The sequence below is a fragment of the Corapipo altera genome, unplaced genomic scaffold, assembly GCF_003945725.1.
Source record: "Corapipo altera isolate COAL_440 unplaced genomic scaffold, ASM394572v1 109, whole genome shotgun sequence".
Taxonomy (NCBI): Eukaryota; Metazoa; Chordata; class Aves; order Passeriformes; family Pipridae; genus Corapipo; species Corapipo altera.
Window position 1 is genome coordinate 217,349 of NW_020885038.1, and position 20,990 is coordinate 238,338.

Here is a 20,990-nt window from a genome sequence, read left to right on the forward strand (position 1 = left end):
TTCCAGCTGCCCCTGGCCATGCTTGGCACCAGAAAATCTGTGAAAGAGCCACTGGATCATGAGGACAGAAAAAGGTACAGAGTTAGAGAAGACATCCTGGTAAAAACATGGTGACAACAAAGCTTGGTGGGACACACACACATATACACACATACACACACACAGGATCAGAGAAGCAGCACAAATTGATACATTTCTCTTGACAAGCTGTATGCCAAACTCAATGGATTAAAATACTTCTGCCTGTGTACTGATCATAATCAAATGCAATTATACTCTTAATAGCTAAATATTCCAGCTCCTATTCCCATGAGCATGTTGGCAGTCAGGGTAAAATGAGCTGTTTACATTGTAGGTATTACATTCATTATGTTTGAGACACAAAAGGGTGACAGAAGAGGAAAAGACACAGGGAGCCAGGTGAATGCACAGGGTTTGCACAGAAGCAACAAACTTTTTTGGGTTGGACATGTACATTAATCTCCTGGATTTCAAAGTCTCTGGAGGCTTTGAAGTTGCTACCAGCACTCACCAGTAAATGATACATTGCTAAGCAACATGAATAAAACAATAATAATTTGATCAAGGCCTAGATAATCAACTACATGTTTATTACATAAGATACTACATAAATAAATTAGCAGACAGCGGGTAAGCTTACTGTGCCATGGTGAACTGACTAAAGTAGGGTAACATTTTTGCTCATTTCTTCAGCTTAAAAATGCACATTATTTTTCCTGATTTCTGCATATTCACAGCACCTTAACACAGCAAAGCTGTGCCAGATTGCCTCACTTCAGTATCTTCTTTACAGTGTCATCTGAGACCCCAAAAGTACAACATCCAACTCCACTAAGTCAGTTCATATTGCAAATGGAACCGTTTGGGTAAAACAACCAAATGCAAAGACTGGAAGAGACCTCATAAGAGCTTGGGCACAGATAGAGGCTTGGGCAGTTTGAACTCTCCCCAGACAGGGAAGCCCAGGAATGACTAGGTTGTGTCTAGGTAGCTTCAACATCATTATTTTGCCTGTGGTTTTAGCGCTGGCAGGGTGATGCTGCAGCTACGGTACAACAGCAGGGAAGAACTGACAACCAAAGTCCTCATTGTTAACAAATGTATTGATTCCTTCCTATTTCAAAGGGAAGATTCTGCCAAAAGTGTTCAGGAGCCCTCTTTACTTGGTCTGTCTGTAGAAAAGTTCAGGGGTGATTCATCCCCCTGCCAAGTCAAGGGGTTTCTGACAGTATCTACCATGCAGTCAGCCCCAGGGCAGAGGGGAGAACCGTGCTGAATGTGCAGCCTCACCCTGTGCTCATCACAACCTTGCATTCATTAACGTTGTGTCAGATGCAGAGCACAGCAGCAGGAAATCCAAAGTTCCTGCACGTAGGCTGCCCCTCTTCCCGTCTGCAGCATGTGTTCATTGACGTGTCCAACACATGCAGTCCGAACACCAGCACTTTCCAAGTCTTGCACTATCCTGACAAGGTACTAGAGAATTCTTCAGAAAGAAACCCACACTCAGGAACACCTTATAATCAGGCAAGTTTCTTGCTCTTCAAGTGATACGTAGATCTGTTCCTGAGTTGATATCCCCCTGCATATTCTCCATTTAACTCTCCTTTGCCTATCGTAAATGATCTCTTCTTCAGAAATCAGCTAGCAAACCATCCAGCCTAAAAGTAGTGAGTGCACCTTGAAACTCACTACAAAACCAGCAGACCACACACCTGCACTGCTGCTTCTTAAGTAAGCATCCGTATTCTGTGCAACCAGCAGCTTCCTAACACCTCTGATACACCCTGTTGGGGTTTCCCTTCCAAAAAAATGGAAGACTGTGTTGGTAACAATCACTGACCAAAGAGGAAACACCAGATTATTCTTCTTATTGGGCGCACACAGATGGGAAATACTCCAGCTCACACCTGCCTTCAGGATTTCCAGAAGCTGCGTTCCTAAATGCTGGCTGGATGTAGAAGAGGGAGATGCATTCTGAAGAAGATGGGAACGAGCTCCCACTTCTCTGCTGAAGGCAATGACGCAGCGATAGTTTGGCTGCAGCCGCTGCTCAGAGTGAACATCACCTGATGTCCACACCTTGTGTGCCAAAGGATTCCAGTTTGGAGGGAGGTTTGATGGACCAAGAGCCTCAAAGCTAACCCTAAAATTCCCCTCTACAAGAAGAGGTTCTGCCTGAGCATCGCTACAGACCAAGGAAAAGCATCTGACAGCACGCTAAGGACATGCCCTGCAGCTCTGCTAACTAGATCATCCACACATCAGCTGGAGAGGCGCTAAGCAAACAGAACCTCCTAAGAGACAGGGGAAAACCTTATATTGTTTTACAGTTTACACTCCATATGAGATTTGTTTTTCACAATTCTGTCTGGATGGAGGCAATGGTTTGGAGCAAACAGCTGTTAAAATTAGCTTATTTTTGTCTGTCTGATGCATTCTACTTGAAAGCTTTGGACTTCTGCTGAAGAAACGCACGCTCAGTGACCCTGACATAACACACACTTTCTTGCTTTGCAGATGTTACCTGATGGTACGTGGGCTAGCAAATACGAAAAACCACCCTCAATGAACAGCCTGAGTCCTCAGCCCTGGAAACAATGGGGATTGCAAAAAACCAAGCACTCCTGCTCTTGTGCTGTGCCCTGCAGCCCAGTGTAACCCACCCAGTAACGATGTCTAGTCCCTCTGGTCACCATGTTCAGCCTATGATTTGCTCCTACCCCACTGATTTGAGCAGGCAAGGGTTGCATTTGGGGGCTTGGACATGCCTCCTCCTCCAGCCACTGTAGCCCCCAGGAGCAGCTGATTTCCCAGGACATCTGCGAAAATGCCCAAACCAACAGATTTATACTTATTTCAAACCATACCACTCTCCCAATACGCTAATTACAATAATAACATTTGCAACAACTGATTTTGATAATCAAGTATCAAAATCACTCAAGTGTTTTTTTCAAAAACTGTTCAAGATTTTTTCTCCCCATAGAAAACTGTACCTTGCACGGCAGTGACTGACCCACTCTGCAGTCAGAGACACCTGTATGTGCACCTTTCAAACCCTGGTCTCTGTCACCAGCAACCCAGCCTACTGATGAATAAATCCACAGGCTGCGTGCGATAATATAGACAATTATCTCCTCCTTGTAGTAACATTAACAGGGATGTATAACACTGAATTATTCCTTTTGCTCTTGTGGATCTGATATCCTGACAATGCTCGCAGCTGTAAGTATGGTTATTGCCTCACCTTTATCACTGTAATTAATTTATCTATTCATTTCTTTCGATTTCCATTTAAATAAAACTTTCTTTTCCCAGTCACTTTCACTCATCTATTTTGTTTTCCTTTCTGTTTTTAATCGTTTGTCCTCCATTGAGGGGCCCAGATATGCAAACTGTGTTCCAGATGGGGTCACCAAGCACAGAAAAGATATTAATGTCTGTAATCATGCTACTGAGAACATCTTTATCCATAACATAGAATCATAGAATGGTTTGGGTTGGAAAGGACCTTAAAGGCCACTTTGCTCCAATTTCCCTGCCCTGGGCAGGGACACCTTCCACTAGACAAGTTGCTACAAGCCCCATCCAGCCTGGCCTTGAACACTTTCAGGAATGGGGCAGCCTCAGCTTCTCTGGGCAACCTGTGCCAGTGCCTCACCACCCTCACAGGGAAGAATTTCTTCCTAGTATCTAATCTAAACCTGCTCTCTTGCAGTTTGAAACCATTGTCCCTTGTCCTGTCACTATGTGTTCTTGTGTAAAGTCTCTTCATTGAGTCAATTATATTTAATCAAATATTAAAAGCAAATGTAAGATTAACTTCATACTGAAACTTAAAACCTTTGCCTATACTATCTATCAGAAATCTTCATTTGGACACTGGCACAAGAAACCTTCTGACACCTCTTTGAGAAAAAAATACAGATTCTTTGAGAAAAAAAATAAACATCCTGCCCTGGCAGAGCAACGATCAACCTCCGCTGTTTGTATTTCTCCAACCTTTCAGTGCTTTTCCCGACACAGAAACTGTTGTTGGGGGGGAGGTGATCAGATGAAGTTTTTTCAGGACACCTAGTTCACAGTCTGAGGTACCGCGTTCCCTCCTGCTCATCCTAGAACCAACGAAATCAACAGGAAAATGCGCCTGGACTCCTGCCTAGGACAGCGATCCCAAAGCCTCCCTGGGTTTCTTAGGGTTTAAACACCAAAATGCCGAATGAAGGATGCTCTCCCCGCCCGCCTCCCCCAGCCCCACTGCTCGGGGAGCCGCACGGAGCCCCCAGCGGTTCCCCCCGGCCCGGTCCCCCGCACTCACCGTCAGGCTGCTCTCCTTGCTCTGCCGCCGCGGTGCCGCCGGGGACCCCGGGCTCTGCGAAGAGAACCGGAGCGCATCATCACGGCCGCTCTCGGAGCCCAGCATGGCTGCGCGGGGCGGGGGAGAGGCGGATCCCATGGCACGGCCTGGCTCGGCTCGGCACGGCCCGGGAGGGGGAGCTGGAGGAGGCACCGGCCGGCGCTCCGCCCCCCGCCCCCGCCGCGCGGGGCTGCGGGCGGCCCGGGCTGAAGCGCCGTGGGGACGGAAACCGGTTCTGCTGTGCCGTGCGACGATGGCACCCGCTGTCGGGGACAGGGATGGAGACAGTGTCCTCCTCTGCCATGGGATGAGGCGGGGACATCACACACCCCTGAGGACAGGGACAGAGGTCCTGGTGTCCCGTGGGGTGGCACTTTGCCCTCCCGGATATGGGGACAGGAACAGGAATGGTGGCAGGGTCTTGCCATGCTGTGGGATGGTGACAGTGTCCTGCTGTCTCGTGGGATGCCATCGTGCCCCCCCTGGAGATGAGGACAAGGGTCCTGGGGTCCACAGGGTGCCATTGTGCCCCAGTGGGGACAGGGATGGTGGCAGTGTCCTACCATCAGACAGTTCCTGCCTGCCTGTGGAATGGTGGCATTGTGCCCCGCAGTTCCCCCAGGCTGACAGTGCCCTCTGTCCCTGTTGCAGGGTACATACTGGGATCCCTGGTGGAGCTCAGATGCTGTGACAGCTGATCTGCAGCACACAGGTCGCTCCTGGCATCATCACTGGGCTGTGTCGGGGACTCCCACCCCATATCCCACTGCCCAGGCACCCAGTGCTCATCCTGGGACTTGATGCCCAGCAGCAGCATCATGCCCAGCGCCGCACACATGCAGTTCCATGGCTGTTCTGCTGTTCCCTTGGTGGCAGCTGTGACAACCTGAACAGGCAGCACTTAGCTGCTCTCTAGGAAGCCATAAACAAGGGCTGGCCCTGCGCCCAGCACAGCACAGCTCTGCGTTGTTCTCAGTTGTGGCTTTTTCCCCCCTTGACCTGTTTCCAAGAAATGTAGCTGAGCTTGCCAGAGGGATCTTGCCAGCGTTTGTTTGCATGGTGGCTGCTACCCAGGTCTAAGAAAGCACCCCAGCGAATGCCTGGGAGCTGCTCCACAGTGGGAAACAGCCTGTACTGGGAACACACAAGGAGGTAGTCAAAGTAAAGCAGTTTGGGATGGCCCAAGATACACAAGGAGAGGGACGGGCCAAAAAGACTTTGAGGGTGTAGAGCACAGCTTCTTGCAAGCAAGAGTTTATGATCAGATGTTTTCCCTACTAAGGACTCTTCTGCAAAAGCTGCCACAGCTTCCAGGAAAAGCAGGCTCCCAAGTGGGCGTGGACACAAGCTGTTCTGAGAATTAATGACACCAACAGCCAGTTAAAGATTCAAAACTAGTTCAAAGCAGGTTCAAAGTAGGGATGAAGCCAGGACTTCCATTTGGAAAAACCTGTAATAAAGGACCAATGGAAAGAAAATATCATGGAGACGATGAAGGGAATGAAAAAAGTCGTGAAAGGGATTTTTGACAGGCTGATGGTTGAGTCATTTGAGCAAAGCAGTGCATAGCACTGAAGGACTGAGAGCCGGAGTTGTTCAGACTGGAGAAGGCTCTGGGGAGATCTTAGTGTGAACTTTCAGTACCTGAAAGCAGCGTACAAAAAGCTGGAGAGGGGCTTTGGACGAGGGACTGGAGTGATCGAACAAGGGAGAATGGCTTCATACTGACAGAGGGCAGGCTTAGATTAGTTATTAGGAAGAAATTCTTCCCTGTGAGGCCCTGGCACAGGTTGCCAGGCTGCGGCTGCCCCTGGATCCCTGGAAGTGTTCAAGGACAGGTCGGACAGGGCTTGGAACAACCTGGGATAGTAGAAGGTGTCCCTGCCCATGGCAGGGAGTTGGCACTGGATGGTCTTTAGACTCCCTTCCAACCGAAACCATTCTATGACTCTGTGACTCCCCACGTATCTCAGATGTGAATTTGACCAAAAAGATGTCCATGAATTTGAGTGAGACTCAGCACTGTAAAAAGAGAAGGTGGCAAATGTTGCTACAAAGGAAGTTCTGGAGGAGTCAGTTAATCTGACCTGTGTTTCAAGCCTAATAAAAAAACATGGGGGTTGGATACCATGAGAATTTTTTTTTGCACAAGGATTAACAAAGTGCTGGACTGTATCATGAGAGATGCCATGAACCTAAACCAGAAATACTGACCTAGATGAGACAGACCACCTGAGGGCCAGGCTGAAGGCCACCAGTTAGAAGGCAGTGTTCGAGAAAGGGGGTTGAGGCAAAGAGGGGCATTTGGCAGACAACACAAGAAACAGGGAACATCAGAAAGACACTGATAGCACCAAACAAGCCACACTGGCAGCAGCACACCAGTCAAACATGCATTCCCCCGTGGGTATTTAGGGAGTTGCACTGCAAAGGAACTGGGGGAACCAGTGGGTGAGGAAGCACGACCCAGCTGGAGTGCAACCCACCAGCTATGGTAGTCACATGGTAATATGGTGATGGCAGAGAGCGAAAAGTTTCATGGGAGGAGCTGGAAGAGGGCCCTGTGCTGCATCTGCAGACCTGCTGGGAAGACTCTTGCAGGGACATGATGTGGTGCAAGAAAAAGTGCAGAGATATTTATTGGAAATTTGGACAAATGGGCTGGGGGAGGCTGGCTGTCCACGGGTTGTAGGTTAGCCCAGGGTGATGTGGTGGGTGAGGCACTGAGGAGGGGCTGTGAAAGGACAGGCCGGAGTAGATGAAGTCATTGAGAAAAAAGCTTTGGACAAATTCTTTCTGTATACTGTCTTTGGGACAGAAAGCTGGAGCTGCAAGAAAATACAATGAGGCACAGACATGGGCAGACATGGGAGTGTAGAGAGAGGACTGTGCTGGACACAAGCCCAGGCTTCAGGCTGGAGCGGCAGGAAAATTCGTAGGGTTGTTACTAGTGACTGAAGTGGCCTCGTGGATTTTTCAGAAAGGAGTCATGGGACAAAAAAATCCAAAGGGTCTTGGCATTTTTTACTGTTTTACCAGCTGGACACAAAGACTAACTATTCCACATGCAACAAATCTGTCTGATCTGACAGGTTCTAAAAGAAGATGGCTCTTGACCACCTGCTCTGGGTGGATTCCTAAACTACTTAAGTGAAGACCCATCTATTCTTGGATACTGTTGTCTGGCTTTTTCCCAAAAACTTACCTGGGGATCCCCACTGGCTTTTCGGAGGCTCATATGACCAGAGTCAAGCTGGTGTACCGGAGTCCCAGAAATGTAGTAGCCATTCACTGTAAGAACAGATGGAGAGTCATCAGGATTGCTGCTGGTAGCAAATAAAAAATTGCACATTTTAAAAACTAATCTCATAACTGAATATGCAGATCTAGATCACAGTGCTTTTTCTGATTCAACAGTGTTCACTGCCTCCAGCCTAAGAAAGTACGGATGCTTCCCCCCATCCCAGCAGGCTGGCAATGTGAGCCAGACAGACCCCAGAATCAGACTCTGCAGAAGGACAAAACAGGCAGTTGCCCATGGGCCCACTCTGTGCTCAGGACCCTGCAGTGGGCTCTTATCAGAAGTTTTGACAGGAATTACTGAGCTGGAAAAAGCAAGAAGAAGACACCTCCAGACTCAAACCAGTTCCCATAGCACTGTTTGGTAAAATGATGTGTTTGAACAAATGGGATATGTTGCGCTGGTTTTGTGCAGCCATGTTTTGCTAGGGGGTGTGCTACAGGGACAGTGTCTCTGAGGAGCTGAGGACCCATGGAGACAGGAGTCCACACTGGAGATGGTTTGCTGGCAGGACTTGTGGCCCATGGGAGACCAATGCTGGAGCAACTTGTTCCTGAAGGACTGACCCCATGGGAAGGACCTATGCTGGAGCAGCCTGTTGCTGGGGGACTGCACACTGTGGGGACCAGTCTGTGAAGAACTGCGGCCTCTCACTTTGGAGAAGTTTGTGGAAGACTGTCTTCTGTGGGAGGGACCCCATGTTGGAGCAGGGAAGAGTGTGAGTCCTCCTTCCCCTGAGGAGGAAGGAGCAGCGGAGAAAATGTGTGATGAACACATCCTCCATTCGCCAACCCCCTGCACCACTGAGAGGGGAGAAAGGAGAGAATTCAGGAGTGAGGTTGAGCCCAGGAAGCAGGGAGGGGTGTGAGTGAGGTGTTTTAAGATTTAGTTTTATTTCTCATTACCCTACTCTGATTTGATTGGTAACAAATAAAATATTTTCCTGAGTGGAATCTGTTTTGCCTGTGACAGTGATCAGTGAGTGATCTCTCCCTGGCCTTATCCTGATTGACAAGCCTTTTCTCATAGTTTTCTCCCCCATTCAGCTGAGGAGGAGAGTGACAGAGTAGTTTGGTGGGCACCTGGCATCTGTAAAAGGCACTAGTTTAATGGATTTGGGTTTTCACATCAAGAAGGCAAGCCTTGTAAGATGTTTATGTTTCATGTATGCAGCTGTAGGTTGCCATTTCTTTTTTAATATACTGAGCAAAGAATAATGCTCAAAGTACAGTTAAAACAAGATACTCAACTACATTACAAATCCTTTGTTCACAGCAAACTGCACAATTTTCACGCAGACTTTCCACTCAGATCTGCTGATAAAGAGGGACATCGGTTTGAAAATTTCTATGGAAAACATCATCTCGCCTGCATTATTTACAGTCAGCTGGCAGCAATGGCCTTTACATATAATACTTTTTATTCTAGAGTAACTTTTGCTTTGCTCTGTCATTCTGCAGTACCCAGAGCTTTTCATTACAGTTATGCACCTGATTCTGTTACTTGATTCCTGCAATCTCAAGTCAGAACAGAGGTGATGTGGTCAGCCCTGTTGCTATCACAAGCTAAAACACTTCTCTGTGCATGGAAGAGCATCAGCCAGCCCACGTGCCTCTGCTGCTATTTAATTTCCCTGCCCCATCATAGAGCAGGACTGGGAAAGGGCTTGTTGAGCTACCTTTTGGCTCTGTGTTCTGAGGGGGAGCCACCTCAGCTCTTGAGCAGACACTTCAGACACCCAGCCAGAAGATGGACTGGCAGGGAAACAGCAGTCAAGAAGACATATCAGAAGGGAAAGCCCCACCATGTTTGCTCTGCTACACTCTCATGACCATGTAGCCTGGTGAACAGAAGGGTCCAGGGAGAACGTAAAGCCCCTTCCAATACAGAAAGAGGCTATAAGAGAGCTGGAGAGGGACTTTGGACAAGGGCCTGCACTGATAGGACAAGGGAGAATGGCTTTAAGCTGAAGGAGGGTAGATTTAGATCAGATATTAGGAAAAAATTCTTGGCTGTGAGGGTGGTGAGGCCCTGGCACAGGTTGCCTAGAGACACTGAGGCTGCCCCATCCCTGGAAGTGTCCAAGGCCAGGTTGTACGGGACTTGGAGGAACTGGTCTAGTGATAGGTGTCCCTGCCCATGGCAGAGGGGTACAACAAGATGGTCTTTAAGGTCTCTTTCAACCCAAACCAGTCAATGATTCTATATGTACATCAAGTCTACATCCCACTGTATCACAGCATTTTCTTTTGCTTTGCTGATTCACATATTGCATAGTGGTCAAGCACAGCATCAAACACTACCTGCAGAACTCTTCTGTGACACAGGGCTCTTTGGAGTCCCAGGCACACTACTTGGCCGCTCCCAGGTTGTTTCTGTTGAAGGGAAACATCAGCGTAAGGGTGATGGAGGCCTTGCACACACACCAGAATTATGACAATTACATACATACCTGTGAGTCTGACCCTTAGTGTCCTCTGAACCAGGCTCTCACCCTGTGAGGAAGATGCCTGCACCTCCCTGCACTTCCTATCTCCTCTCATCTCTTCCTGCTGTAGCTGCCAGCTGGGATGGGTGGAGACAGAGCAGATTGGAAGCTGTATCACTGGTCCTTCCAGTGCAGCAATGCTTAGGGCATCACTGCACTGACAGCCTTTCCAGGTGGCGTTAAATCCAGCCCAGAGTGGACCCTACCTGGAGCCCACAGCAGCATCATGATGTGTGGCTGCAGCAGCTGCAGCACAGCCAGCCTGGTCCTCAGCCTGGGCACAGGGACCAAGTAGTGCCACTGCCTCTGCCTGCTCTCCACATGAAAGGCAGCTGTGAGTGACTCACAGATGTGGTTTCAGTGACATATACACATGCCGAGATGCTTTCTCCCCAAAAAAGCTATTTCCCTGGCAAATTTCCTTTTTACCACACAGGTCATTTAGCAGCTGGGATATGCAAATGTCTGTCACACCAGTGACACTCCAAAGACTGCTGCTGCTTCCCTCCCTCAGTTGCCTCTGTTTAATTGTTCTGCTCGTTTGCACACTGAATGGAAGGTTATTTTTGACCGCATGCTAAAGACAGAAGATTTAATTGCAAATCTTTGTAAAAGTTCTGAACAGCAGACAGTGGAGTGAGAGCAGCAACTTCTGTAGAAGTCCAGCTAGAAAGCCCAAGCCACCATTCCTTTTGAATTAACATATCAGTTCCAAATCAACTACGCAATACTGACTGCCAGATGGTATCAAATAAGAAAATAAGCAAGTCATTGTAATCAAGTCCAAAGACTACTTTGGCCACTTCATTTGAAACACTTGATTCCCCAGATCTGAACCAACAACCATATAACCCTGCCAAAGCCTGAAATCTTGCATCTCTGTCATTATTCTGGATGGCCATGGTCAAGTGGTGATGGAGCAGGGGAGGCTGAGAGAGTTTTTGGTGGTAACAGTTTAGGACTGGCAGTCAGACCCTCCCTCAAGGCATATAAGGCCTCCTGTCCTGGCTCAGTGCTTATTTGGGCTCCAAAAAGGATGCTAACATGCTTCAAGAACCATAAAAGGCCTATTTTTACATATACATTCATGCACATATGTATATACATATATGTATATATATGCTTATATATATCTATATATGTACACGTATGAATGTATATACACATATAGAGATGTCCTCAAGGGTTGCATTAGGTTCCTTATTTCAGGAAAGGAGTCAGGAAGCAGGTGCCTTCCCCTCCCATCTATGATGCCCCTGGGATACATGCCCAGCCCTCCCCTCACCCCCTCCCCAGGTCACAGCACACACACAGAGCCACAGCTTGCAAAGAAAAATACTTTGGGCTTTTTTTTCCCCTGCAAGTGCATAACCTGGTGAACTAGAAGCTTTAATGAATCACGAGGGAATATTTAAATTTTAGTCTGGTTTTGTGAATTGGGTAGTAAGTAAATAAATTCCATGCTAGGTCAATGAGGAAGAATTGGAATGTGTTTTAACTAAACAGAAGCAAAATCAAATGCTAAGAATTGTCTTTTATGAGTCAGCTTGTCTTGCCTTAAACTCCACAAGTGCATGGTTAAATAATGACAAATTCCAATTTACTTTTATTGTAATGCAAAGATAAACAATGCAGTATGCTACCCATGTTTCTCGTAAATTTTTTTCTAATGTAAATTGCTGATTAATGAGTAATAACAATAAATGAGTTGACTTGAAGACAAGTGTTTCAAAGACTGGTTTCTGGAGATCTGTGGGGAAGGGCTGTGATGCCCACTGATGCTGTGCCCCAGTGCAGTCAGTAAAGTAATGTGTTTTTGTCAGCACTTACTTTGACATTAGCAGTAAAGAAAGTTACTTTCATATTTGGCTTGGGGCTTTTATGCAAGCGTATCTGCCTACAATATTTTTGTGACCATACAGATGAATGTACCTAAAAACCTACCAAATATATTTGAAATGTAATTAATCAGTTAAAATTACCAGCTGCTTCTTGTAACTGGTCTCTGTGTTGCCTGCTCGCTGCTGTGGAGCTGCTGTGCAGTGCCTCACTCTTCCCCTCTGCCACACAGAAAGCCCAGATACATAACTTGAGGGCAGAAATTTCACACTGAGCAGTGCCCAGTGGTTAGCAGATCTGTGAATTCAGCATCTAGACAAATTTTCCAAAATAAAGTGATCGTGGAGTTAAACACATCAAAAATAAAACAAGAAAGTGCTATAAAATGCATAAAATAGAAATAACATCTTTTATTGGGTAGGAAATGAAAAGAGCGAGAGCGTTTTAACTCCATTTATTTTGGGTGCTAGGAAAAAAAAAAGTCCACTTCTGCGCACAGAGTAACAGGGATTATTTCAGCAGCCCAAGCAGGGATAGGAACTAATCTAGATCAGGACTGCACTGCTGGAATGCCATCTACTGGAAGCAGCTAAATTTACCAAGGTAGAACTGCAACATTACAAATTTCTCTGCAGCTTGGTCACGACTATAAGTGAGAGTGGGGATTAGAAGTGAGTGGGGGGATGACTTTCTTCCACAGCAACACAGGAAAGGCTTGTTGAGAGATAATGCACTGTCTGACACAACCAAGGCAGAGACTCATCTTGGAGCCTTTGATCCCGGTGCTTGGAAAATCTGAAGACTACTTGTAACCCTGTGGTAAAACAACGATCACAGCTATTAGGAATAGATTCAATATTGGCCTAGAATTTTATATCCCTCCCAATTTTCCAGAGAGCATGCTGGAGTCAAGCTAAAGCCTTGTACTCTAAGAGCGCAATTTAGCGCTGGCAGACCAACACCAACAAGTTCTGTCCTCTCTAATCAGCCACATGTTAATTACTTAATTTAGTTGGTGAGGGGAAGGAATAACTAGTAGCTTCTTTGTCACCCTCTGGACTGGGAAGGAGGTTTGTCAACAAAAAGAAGTCCTACAGCCCTGGGAGATATTCAAGGCTAGGGCTTGGAGCCATCTGGTCTAAGTGCAAGGTGGCCCTGCCCATGGGACACCTACAGCTATCCCCTGCAGAGGCTGGTACAAGGTGCCTTCCAAACCAAACCATATGGAATTAGGTACTGAACAGCAAGGCAGAAGAAAACCACTTGTGCAAACTGAAATGACGTAGTAAGAGTTAAAATGGTTACATGATCCAAGCTATACTTGCCAATGGAACCAGAGAGGGTTTTCACAGATGTGGTTAAACATTTCCTACCAAAGGAAAGTGAAAACCTCTGGTGTTTGGGGGAAGAAAGTTCACTTTGCATCTCTTTGGCACAATGAGAAATGACATGATGTGTCAGGTCTTCAGAGACCCACACATTTTGGGATGTCATGTTAGTCAAAAAACACAGTTCGTGAGGAGGTCTTGAGCCAGACGATTTTTGGGATCAAAGTGCAGCATACGAAGAAGAAATTTTTTGTCTTCTTTCCATGAATCCAGTAGGACTGAGGTCAAAGCAGCTGCTTTCCAGTCTGAACATACAACATCAGCCAAACATCAAGGCTTTATGTAGAACATAAAGCACAATCCCTCACAAGTGTGCTTATATTGCTTTCAGGAATGGATTTAGTACCTCTTCCATAGTGTCATGTGTAGTTGTATTTTAGGAGCTAAATGCTCCACAGTTTCATTGTCTAAACTACAAGAATGGGGCAGATCAAGCCAGAGGACCTCTGTGCAGACCTTTTCTGGTCTTAAGGATCTGTAGCAGCTGCCATGTGTCTCCCAACTACTGGTGCTAACTCATGTCTTTGTAAATAGGTTTGGAGCTTGTTTTGGCTTTAAGAGCAATAAATTTGTGATGCTGAGCAGCTCCAAACCCAGTTTCTGCCCTGAATAACCCGAAGCTATGCAGGCTGCACAGGCCAAGGATGAACATGCACAGACAAGGATGAATAACAGCAACAGAACATGTCCCTCATCCATGCCACAAGAAGAAACCCTGCAAACTTCTCCCAAACTGTTCCTGAAAACAAGAAGAACTAGAAGTCACGTTTGCAGAAGGGTAGAACAAGTCCCCACAGCCTTGCGTCATCTCTTTTGGATTCACTTTCCTCTTGCCAATGGCAGAGAGGAAACACCTGCATGTGCAATTTGCAAACCTTCCATAGCCCTCCTCTGCTTCTCCATTGCATCTCCATAGGCTCTCAGCAAGGTCTGGGGCCTGCCTGATTGGTTGGCCTTGTGAGTCAGAGGGGAGGGCGAATAGCTCTGCTTTGGAAAGGTTTCCTTTAACAGCACAGTACCACACTCCCAGCCCAAACCTCCCATTTGCCTAGAGCCATGACACTCCCAACCTCACCTCACCAGCCAGGAGCAGAGACCTGTCAGGGGTCCTGCACCTCATATCCCCTTTCTGGCTAAGATCTTCCTGACATTTGTGATAAACTGGGGTTTCATGACACTTCATCTCTTGATATTGTGTGTGGGAGAAAACAGCCCAAAGGAATGGCCAGTGGAGCGTGGGGGTTTGGACATGTAAGGAGGGAACATCGCTTGCAGTGCCCTGAGATGGGGGTGAACCATACAAAACTTTTGAAGCAGAGGAGAGTACAATGAAAGTGTTTTCCAAGAAACATTCCAAGATTTTGTTTCTTGGAATGAGGAGGCCTCACCTCTGCATCAGTTCACAGAACTGACTCAGACCAGACCTGACCTCCTGCAGACCCTGTAATATACCGTATGGGATTCAGTACTGCAGGGCTCACTGAACCAAAATGTGGGAGCACATTTTTGTCTCACAGCTTCTATGCAATGCCACAGCTGAGAGCACTGGAACATTATGATGTTGCAAGCTCAACTATTCTTTCCTAAGACACATAATATTTAAGCATTGTAATCACATAAAAAGGATTAAATTGAGAAGCACCAGGTGCAAAGGAAACCTCCCTACTGCACCACTGCAAGCTAGACCTCAATCAAGAATATGAAAGCAATTTTCATAATGCTGCACTTCACTGGGGGATTGGAGGAAGATGACAGACTAAGTAGGAGAATTTTCTGCTCTGTGATCACTCAGTGATATTTGCATTTTCACTGGTGCTGTTGTGAATGGGGAAGGCAATTGGGTGAATGGTAAGAGAGTGGTCAGTTCTCCAGAGGAAGTACATCCATCCTGACAGCCCAAGCACAGCCTGGAACAGTTCTAGCTAAGGATGGCACTAAGGCTATTAATTACAGTTGGTCATTTTGTAACTAATTCCGACCTTTACCAACCAAATCTTGAGCTCTTTATTTTCAGAGAATAAACACGAAATTTTATCTTTGCTTGGTTAGAAAGTGACCTCAAAGTGAACTGAAAGCTATTTCATCGAGCGAGATGACCCAATAATTTGGCTAGACTGGCAAGTTCCTGGAGCTCCTGCCCAGCACACCTGAGAGCTGGGGTGCAGGTGTCAGCCCAGGGCTCAGCAAAGGCAGATGCCTTACAGAGACTGTCTCTGTGAAGAAAACCAGTGCCGTAGTGCTGAAAAGCAGTGAGGAAGTTCACCACTTGCAGACAATTCTTGACTCTTTTGGATTACTTGCTGGACCTGATGTGGGAGATCACTGGATGGAAGGAATACAACCACAGCCTACTCTCTGTCTAATATTTTCTATCTCTCTGAGTTAGTTAAGAAGCTTGGAAGGATTCGGTCTGTGTGCTGATGGGTTTTTTTCATGCCTCACCAGCTACAGTCAACCCCTACTCCAACTAAACCTATGAACTGCAGCTCAGAGTAAGTCATCTATGGAGACACAAAAGAGATGTCAAGCATTTTTATTACATGTTTTTTCTCATACAGATAAAACTTCTAGTGATGGCTTCCCTCTGCTACAGGATGCCCTAGCTAAAAGGTGATATAATAACCTGTCCTGGTAAAGTGGCCTAAAACCTAGAAGAATAAAGTGTGTCTCAGAAAGTGCTGGAAATAGCATTATTATCTCTGCTAAGCCTGCAATGAAAGCCTTGCTTTTGTCACACGGTGTTTGCAAAAAGAAGGGCATGGCACAGGTCCCAGTAATCATTTTGAAAGATCAAGTGAGGGCTCTTGCCAGTAGCTTTTCCCGTGCAACAAGCACCTCTATGTTCAACACACAGACAGAAGAATTCAAGAACTCTTGGATGGTGCCTGTCTCCATGGTGTGTCTTTCAGGACTGAGGTTAAAAGCTGTATGGCAGCCTTAGTCTCTTTTTTACTGAACTGCCTGTGGGATGGAACTGCATTTCAGTTCTGACACCGCAACTCCTGCTGAACTAGTTCATGCAGTACCCAGTACTCTGCTTTCAGCACTTGTGAGCTTGACTCTCATGTTCGATGCAGGTGCAGAGAGATTTGCATCTGTCACTTCTGTCCACTTTTCTTGTCTCTTTTCATTAGGTATAAGGATGGAGGTAAAGGCCAGGGTCCTGGGAGGCCACTGTGAAGATGACCGTGTTGCAGTTCAGAGGCTCATGCATGAGCTGGTTGTTTGGGCCTTTTGAGATGATACAGCTATAGGTGACCTATATGGGATTCACTACTGCGAGGCTCGCTGGACCAAAACGTGGGAGCACAAGGACGAAGGAGCTGCTGTCCTGAATCGGGAGGGCCCTTGGCCTCTAATGGAGAACCTCAAAACATGCAGAAGTCCCTCTGAGTCTCTGTGGGTATTCTCTGACCCAGCGAGTGTCCTAATGGCAACAGTGTCACATACAAGCTGACCACAACCACTGTTACCTGCCCAAGCGGTGCCAGGCACTGCTCATGACAGCAGCCATGGACAAGGAAGAAGAAGGATGAAGATTGGTGGAGTTTCCAGCTGTGCATTCCAGTGGGCCTTTGACATGTTAGGGCTTAACCACTCAGACCAGGATGTTTTAGCAGATACTGGTTTGGGAAATTTACTTGCAAGACAAAGACAGCACCATGCTGAATGGAAAGAACGTCCCTGGAAGTGTTTAAGGCCAGGCTGGATGTGGTCCTAAGCAAGCTGGTGTAGTGGGTGGCATTCCTGGCCATGGCAGAGGATTTGGAACGAGATCCCTTTAAGGTCACTTCAAACCCACACCATTCTGTGATTCTATGATGATGCTAACCCAGATGCTCACCAGGAACTTCAGTGAAGAAAGGTGAAGGGTAAATTAGGATATGATGGAAAGGGCACCCAGGAGAGCAGAAACAGAAAAACTGACTGGTGATACCAGGAGGATACTATGTAATACATATTTTCAGGCAGATCACGGAAAATTTTCCTAAAACTCTGAAGTGCTGGACTTAAGATTCTTTTCAAGGAAATGATCACTTTTAGCTACACATTTCAGGACTGCGCCAGAACTTACTGTTGCAGGTGGCATTTTACTAGTGATATTTGTCATTATAAGAATATATGGACCTTAATTAGAATCAAGGCAATGTGAAAGCAGAATTGTTTGACTAATACAAGAGGTATCACAGCTGCAGCCCATCACAGAATTTCTTCAGCATAATCAAATATTTTCCTGATGAATCTACCACCCACACACAACTGTAAACCCCTCCCACAGACACTGAGCAACTTGTTAACCACATAGTAGCTGTGCATTCTGGGCACCTGGTGCTTTGAACTCAGCACAGCAGTGGGATCCTAGGGTTCCCCTTTCAGAAAACATACAAAGGGCACCCCTGCCAAGCAGGCTTGAAGCTTTTTCTTGTTCTCTTACAATCCAAGTTATCTGCTCTGTCCGCTCCCTTCAGCGTTACAACAGTCTCATATCTGAAAAGAGGATTAACAGGGTGTCAAAGCAGAGGAGATTGCTCACCCCAGCTTTCTTAAAGATGGGTAAGTATTGTCCATGCTCAGAAGACGGTTTTAGGAGGCTATGTGAAGCACACAATCCTTTACACCTTTCAGAGACTGGAGAGCATCTTCACCTTTCCACCTTGCCTGCTTCCCACCTTCTTTGCCCCTCTACTTGTCCTACCCCAGGTCTTTATGTCCTTCCCCATCACTTGTGCCCATGCATTCATGTCTCCTCTCAGTTTCAGTCACTACAAAGAACTACAACTATTGTCAATAAGAAAATGTCATACTAGGCAGTTGCTTCTGAAATATGTTTCAGATGATGTCAGTGTAACCCTGGGAAAGGGGAGAGGCTCTGCAGGAAGCTGCCAGCAGTTCTGACACTACCTGAACCAAATATGAAGCCCTGTAAGGAAATGCAGGCAGGGGAGAGCAGTGCTATTTTCCTTGCTTTGGGTTAGAAGCCCACTGCCAAACCCCCAAAACAGCAGCAGGCAAATAAACATAGTTATTTCACAGGAACTGGCAGGTTAGAGATTTCCAGGGCAGAAATGATTTCACCTTAACAGCACCTACCTCCAAAAGACCCACAGATTGTCCAGATGTGCTCAGAGTTGAATGCAGATGTCCACACTCTCTCTATCTGCCCTCTCTCCCAGATAGGATTTCTTCCTGTTCACAATCTTCCCATCAGCTCACTACACGAAAGGTTTTGAAAACTTCCCACATAGTGATTTTGCAACACAGAGCAGCCTGAGGACATTTATTTCTTGAAATTCCAGCAGAACAACAAAGCTTCTCACTGACTTGCTGCAATGGTACCTGTCTTGGAAGGGGATGGACAGGGACACCCCTTTGCACAGCCAGACACAGGCAATCTCAGCTGGATGGTGACAGGGACACAGGCCCTGAGGGGCCCACAGCACTTCACATAAACACCAGTTGGCTTTTCTTTAGGAAGATCACACACAACATCACCTCACCAGAGTCACAGGCGGAGACAGAGGAGTGTGCAGAAAGCACTGGGACATTTACCAAGGACTCAAGACAACTCACCTGAAATATTAAGGTCACAAGAAAACCGGCGGCTTCTGGAGGCCTTATTTCACAATTGTTCAAACAGGTCAACATCAGGCCTGACCTGAAAGCCCAAGGAGAGGGTGGTGGGCAACTGGCCTCAAGGGATGAAGCCCACCACTGTCTGCTGGGGTAAAGCCAACACAAAGGGCAGCAAAGTTCTGGTGAGGGAGGAATAACAAATAGCCTGTGTTCATATTTTTCCTGAGGCAAACAGGGGAATTAAATGAGCAGCTAGGCTGGTTCAAAGGAAGCATGGGAGCTGTGCATAAGGGTGACTTACATTCTCTCCAATCTGTCTGTGCTTTTCTTCCCCTTGCCTGCAAACAGGACCCCTAACTCCACCCCTCTCAGGATGTACAAACCCCCTTCTCCCTCAGTCCATCAGCTGCCATCACGTCCAGCTGCCAACATGCTCCCCCAACCTTGGGAAGCAGGAGCAGCCACCCCTAAAAACCCCTCTTGGCCGTGGGAAGGAGTCAGCCAGGGAAGGGTGGGCTGCACACCATGCTCCTCTCACCCAGAGTCACCAGCACCATTCCTCTGCAGGACAGTGGGAGCTTCAGGAGATGGGGACGAGGGGGTCAAGCTGCTTACACACTTCAAACAACCAATTCCTCTTCCCTTGGCTATGCAGTGGATGTGGGAAAACATGGACTGATCACATGTCCTAGAGGGCTTATGGTAGTGCAAGGTGCTGTGTGCCTGTGGGTGATGCTGTGACTGGAGAAAGAAGGGAAGCATGGGCTTGGAGAGAGCCAAACACTGGCTAGGAGGAGATTTTAACATCTAAAACTTGATGGGTAAAATAGCTAAGGGAGAGTAGTATTGTTCCCTCCTCAGAGTAACTACTGGTCTCCCATTCATTGCTATAGGAGCAGAAAAGTATCACCCCCCTCTCTCTGCTCTCTGCTCAAACAAACTGCACACAAAATGAATTTTTGCATTTTGGCATAGCTCAGACCTAGCAGTTTCTATCACGTAGAGAAGCTTTCAGTAGGGCTGACAGCTTTGTAACAATGAGCTGCAGCTCTGGCCAGCTCTAAGCCATATGCTGTGGCTACCTTGAATGAGGCCAAATGTGCTATGGGGAAGGTGGTCTCCTCCCTGGGACATCCCCGAGGCTGTACTGGCAGAACCTGCCTCTCCTTTCCATTGCCTCCCTCCAGGCTCCATGGGGGCTCCTGGGTTATTATTAGGACTTATGCAATGCAGGTATCTAAACACGTATTTTTTTCCTCAATCATTACGATGCCAGCAGGTCATATTTCTTGTATTTCCTACACTTGTCAAGACTTCCTGCTTCTGGATAAATACTTTTGCCTTGGTCTTTACTGTGTAAAACAGAAACTTTTGTCCGTGAGGGTGGTGAGGCCCTGGCACAGGTTGCCCAAAGAAGCTGTGGCTGTCCCATCCCTGGAAGGGTTCAAGGCCAGGTTGGACAGGGCTTGGAGCAATCTGGTCTACTGGAAGTTGCCCCTGCCCATGACAGGGGATTGGAATGAGATGTTCTTTATGGTCCCTTCCAACTGAAACCATCCTGAGATTCTGTGACTCTGTGATTTGCAGAGCTGTTGACCTGGCCTTCCAGCTCCTGCTATTCAGGTAGCCCCCCAGGAACACTGCGGCTTTCCAGACACTGAACCTCCCCCAAAGAGATGCCCCTCTTCTGAAGCCGGAGTACATGTGCAGATGTGTGGATGCATGAACATACAGCTGGAAGTGTAGAAATGAGGTGTGGTATTTTACAGGTGTCCTATTCATCCTACACACTGATGGGAAAGAAAGCCAGGGCGGATATTTTGGATGTGAAGGGAGGTGTGTTCACCATATGACCTGACACAAAGAGGCTGTTTGCTCAGCCCTCTCTGTGCCTGCTGACACCATCACAGCTTACCTCTCTGGAGCAGTAAGGGGCAATAATCCCATACAGGGAAACTGAGGAAATTTCTTAAGTTCTCCTTCAGTTCTTGGCTGTGAGCTCAGGTCTTTGGTGAGGTT

The 20,990-nt window shown here is 47.0% G+C and overlaps 1 protein-coding gene across 1 annotated transcript in view; it reads right to left on the reverse strand.

Annotated features, from left to right (window-relative positions):
• Positions 1-20,990, reverse strand: part of GAS7 (growth arrest specific 7) — a 101,209-nt gene that overhangs the window by 35,209 nt on the left and 45,010 nt on the right. Inside the window, exons 3-5 of the mRNA XM_027668429.1 lie at positions 9,986-10,057; positions 7,587-7,672; positions 4,343-4,396 (exon numbers count right to left, since the gene is read on the reverse strand). Of these exons, the coding sequence (XP_027524230.1) occupies positions 4,343-4,396; positions 7,587-7,672; positions 9,986-10,057 (212 nt within the window). The remainder of the gene's footprint in view (positions 1-4,342; positions 4,397-7,586; positions 7,673-9,985; positions 10,058-20,990) is intronic.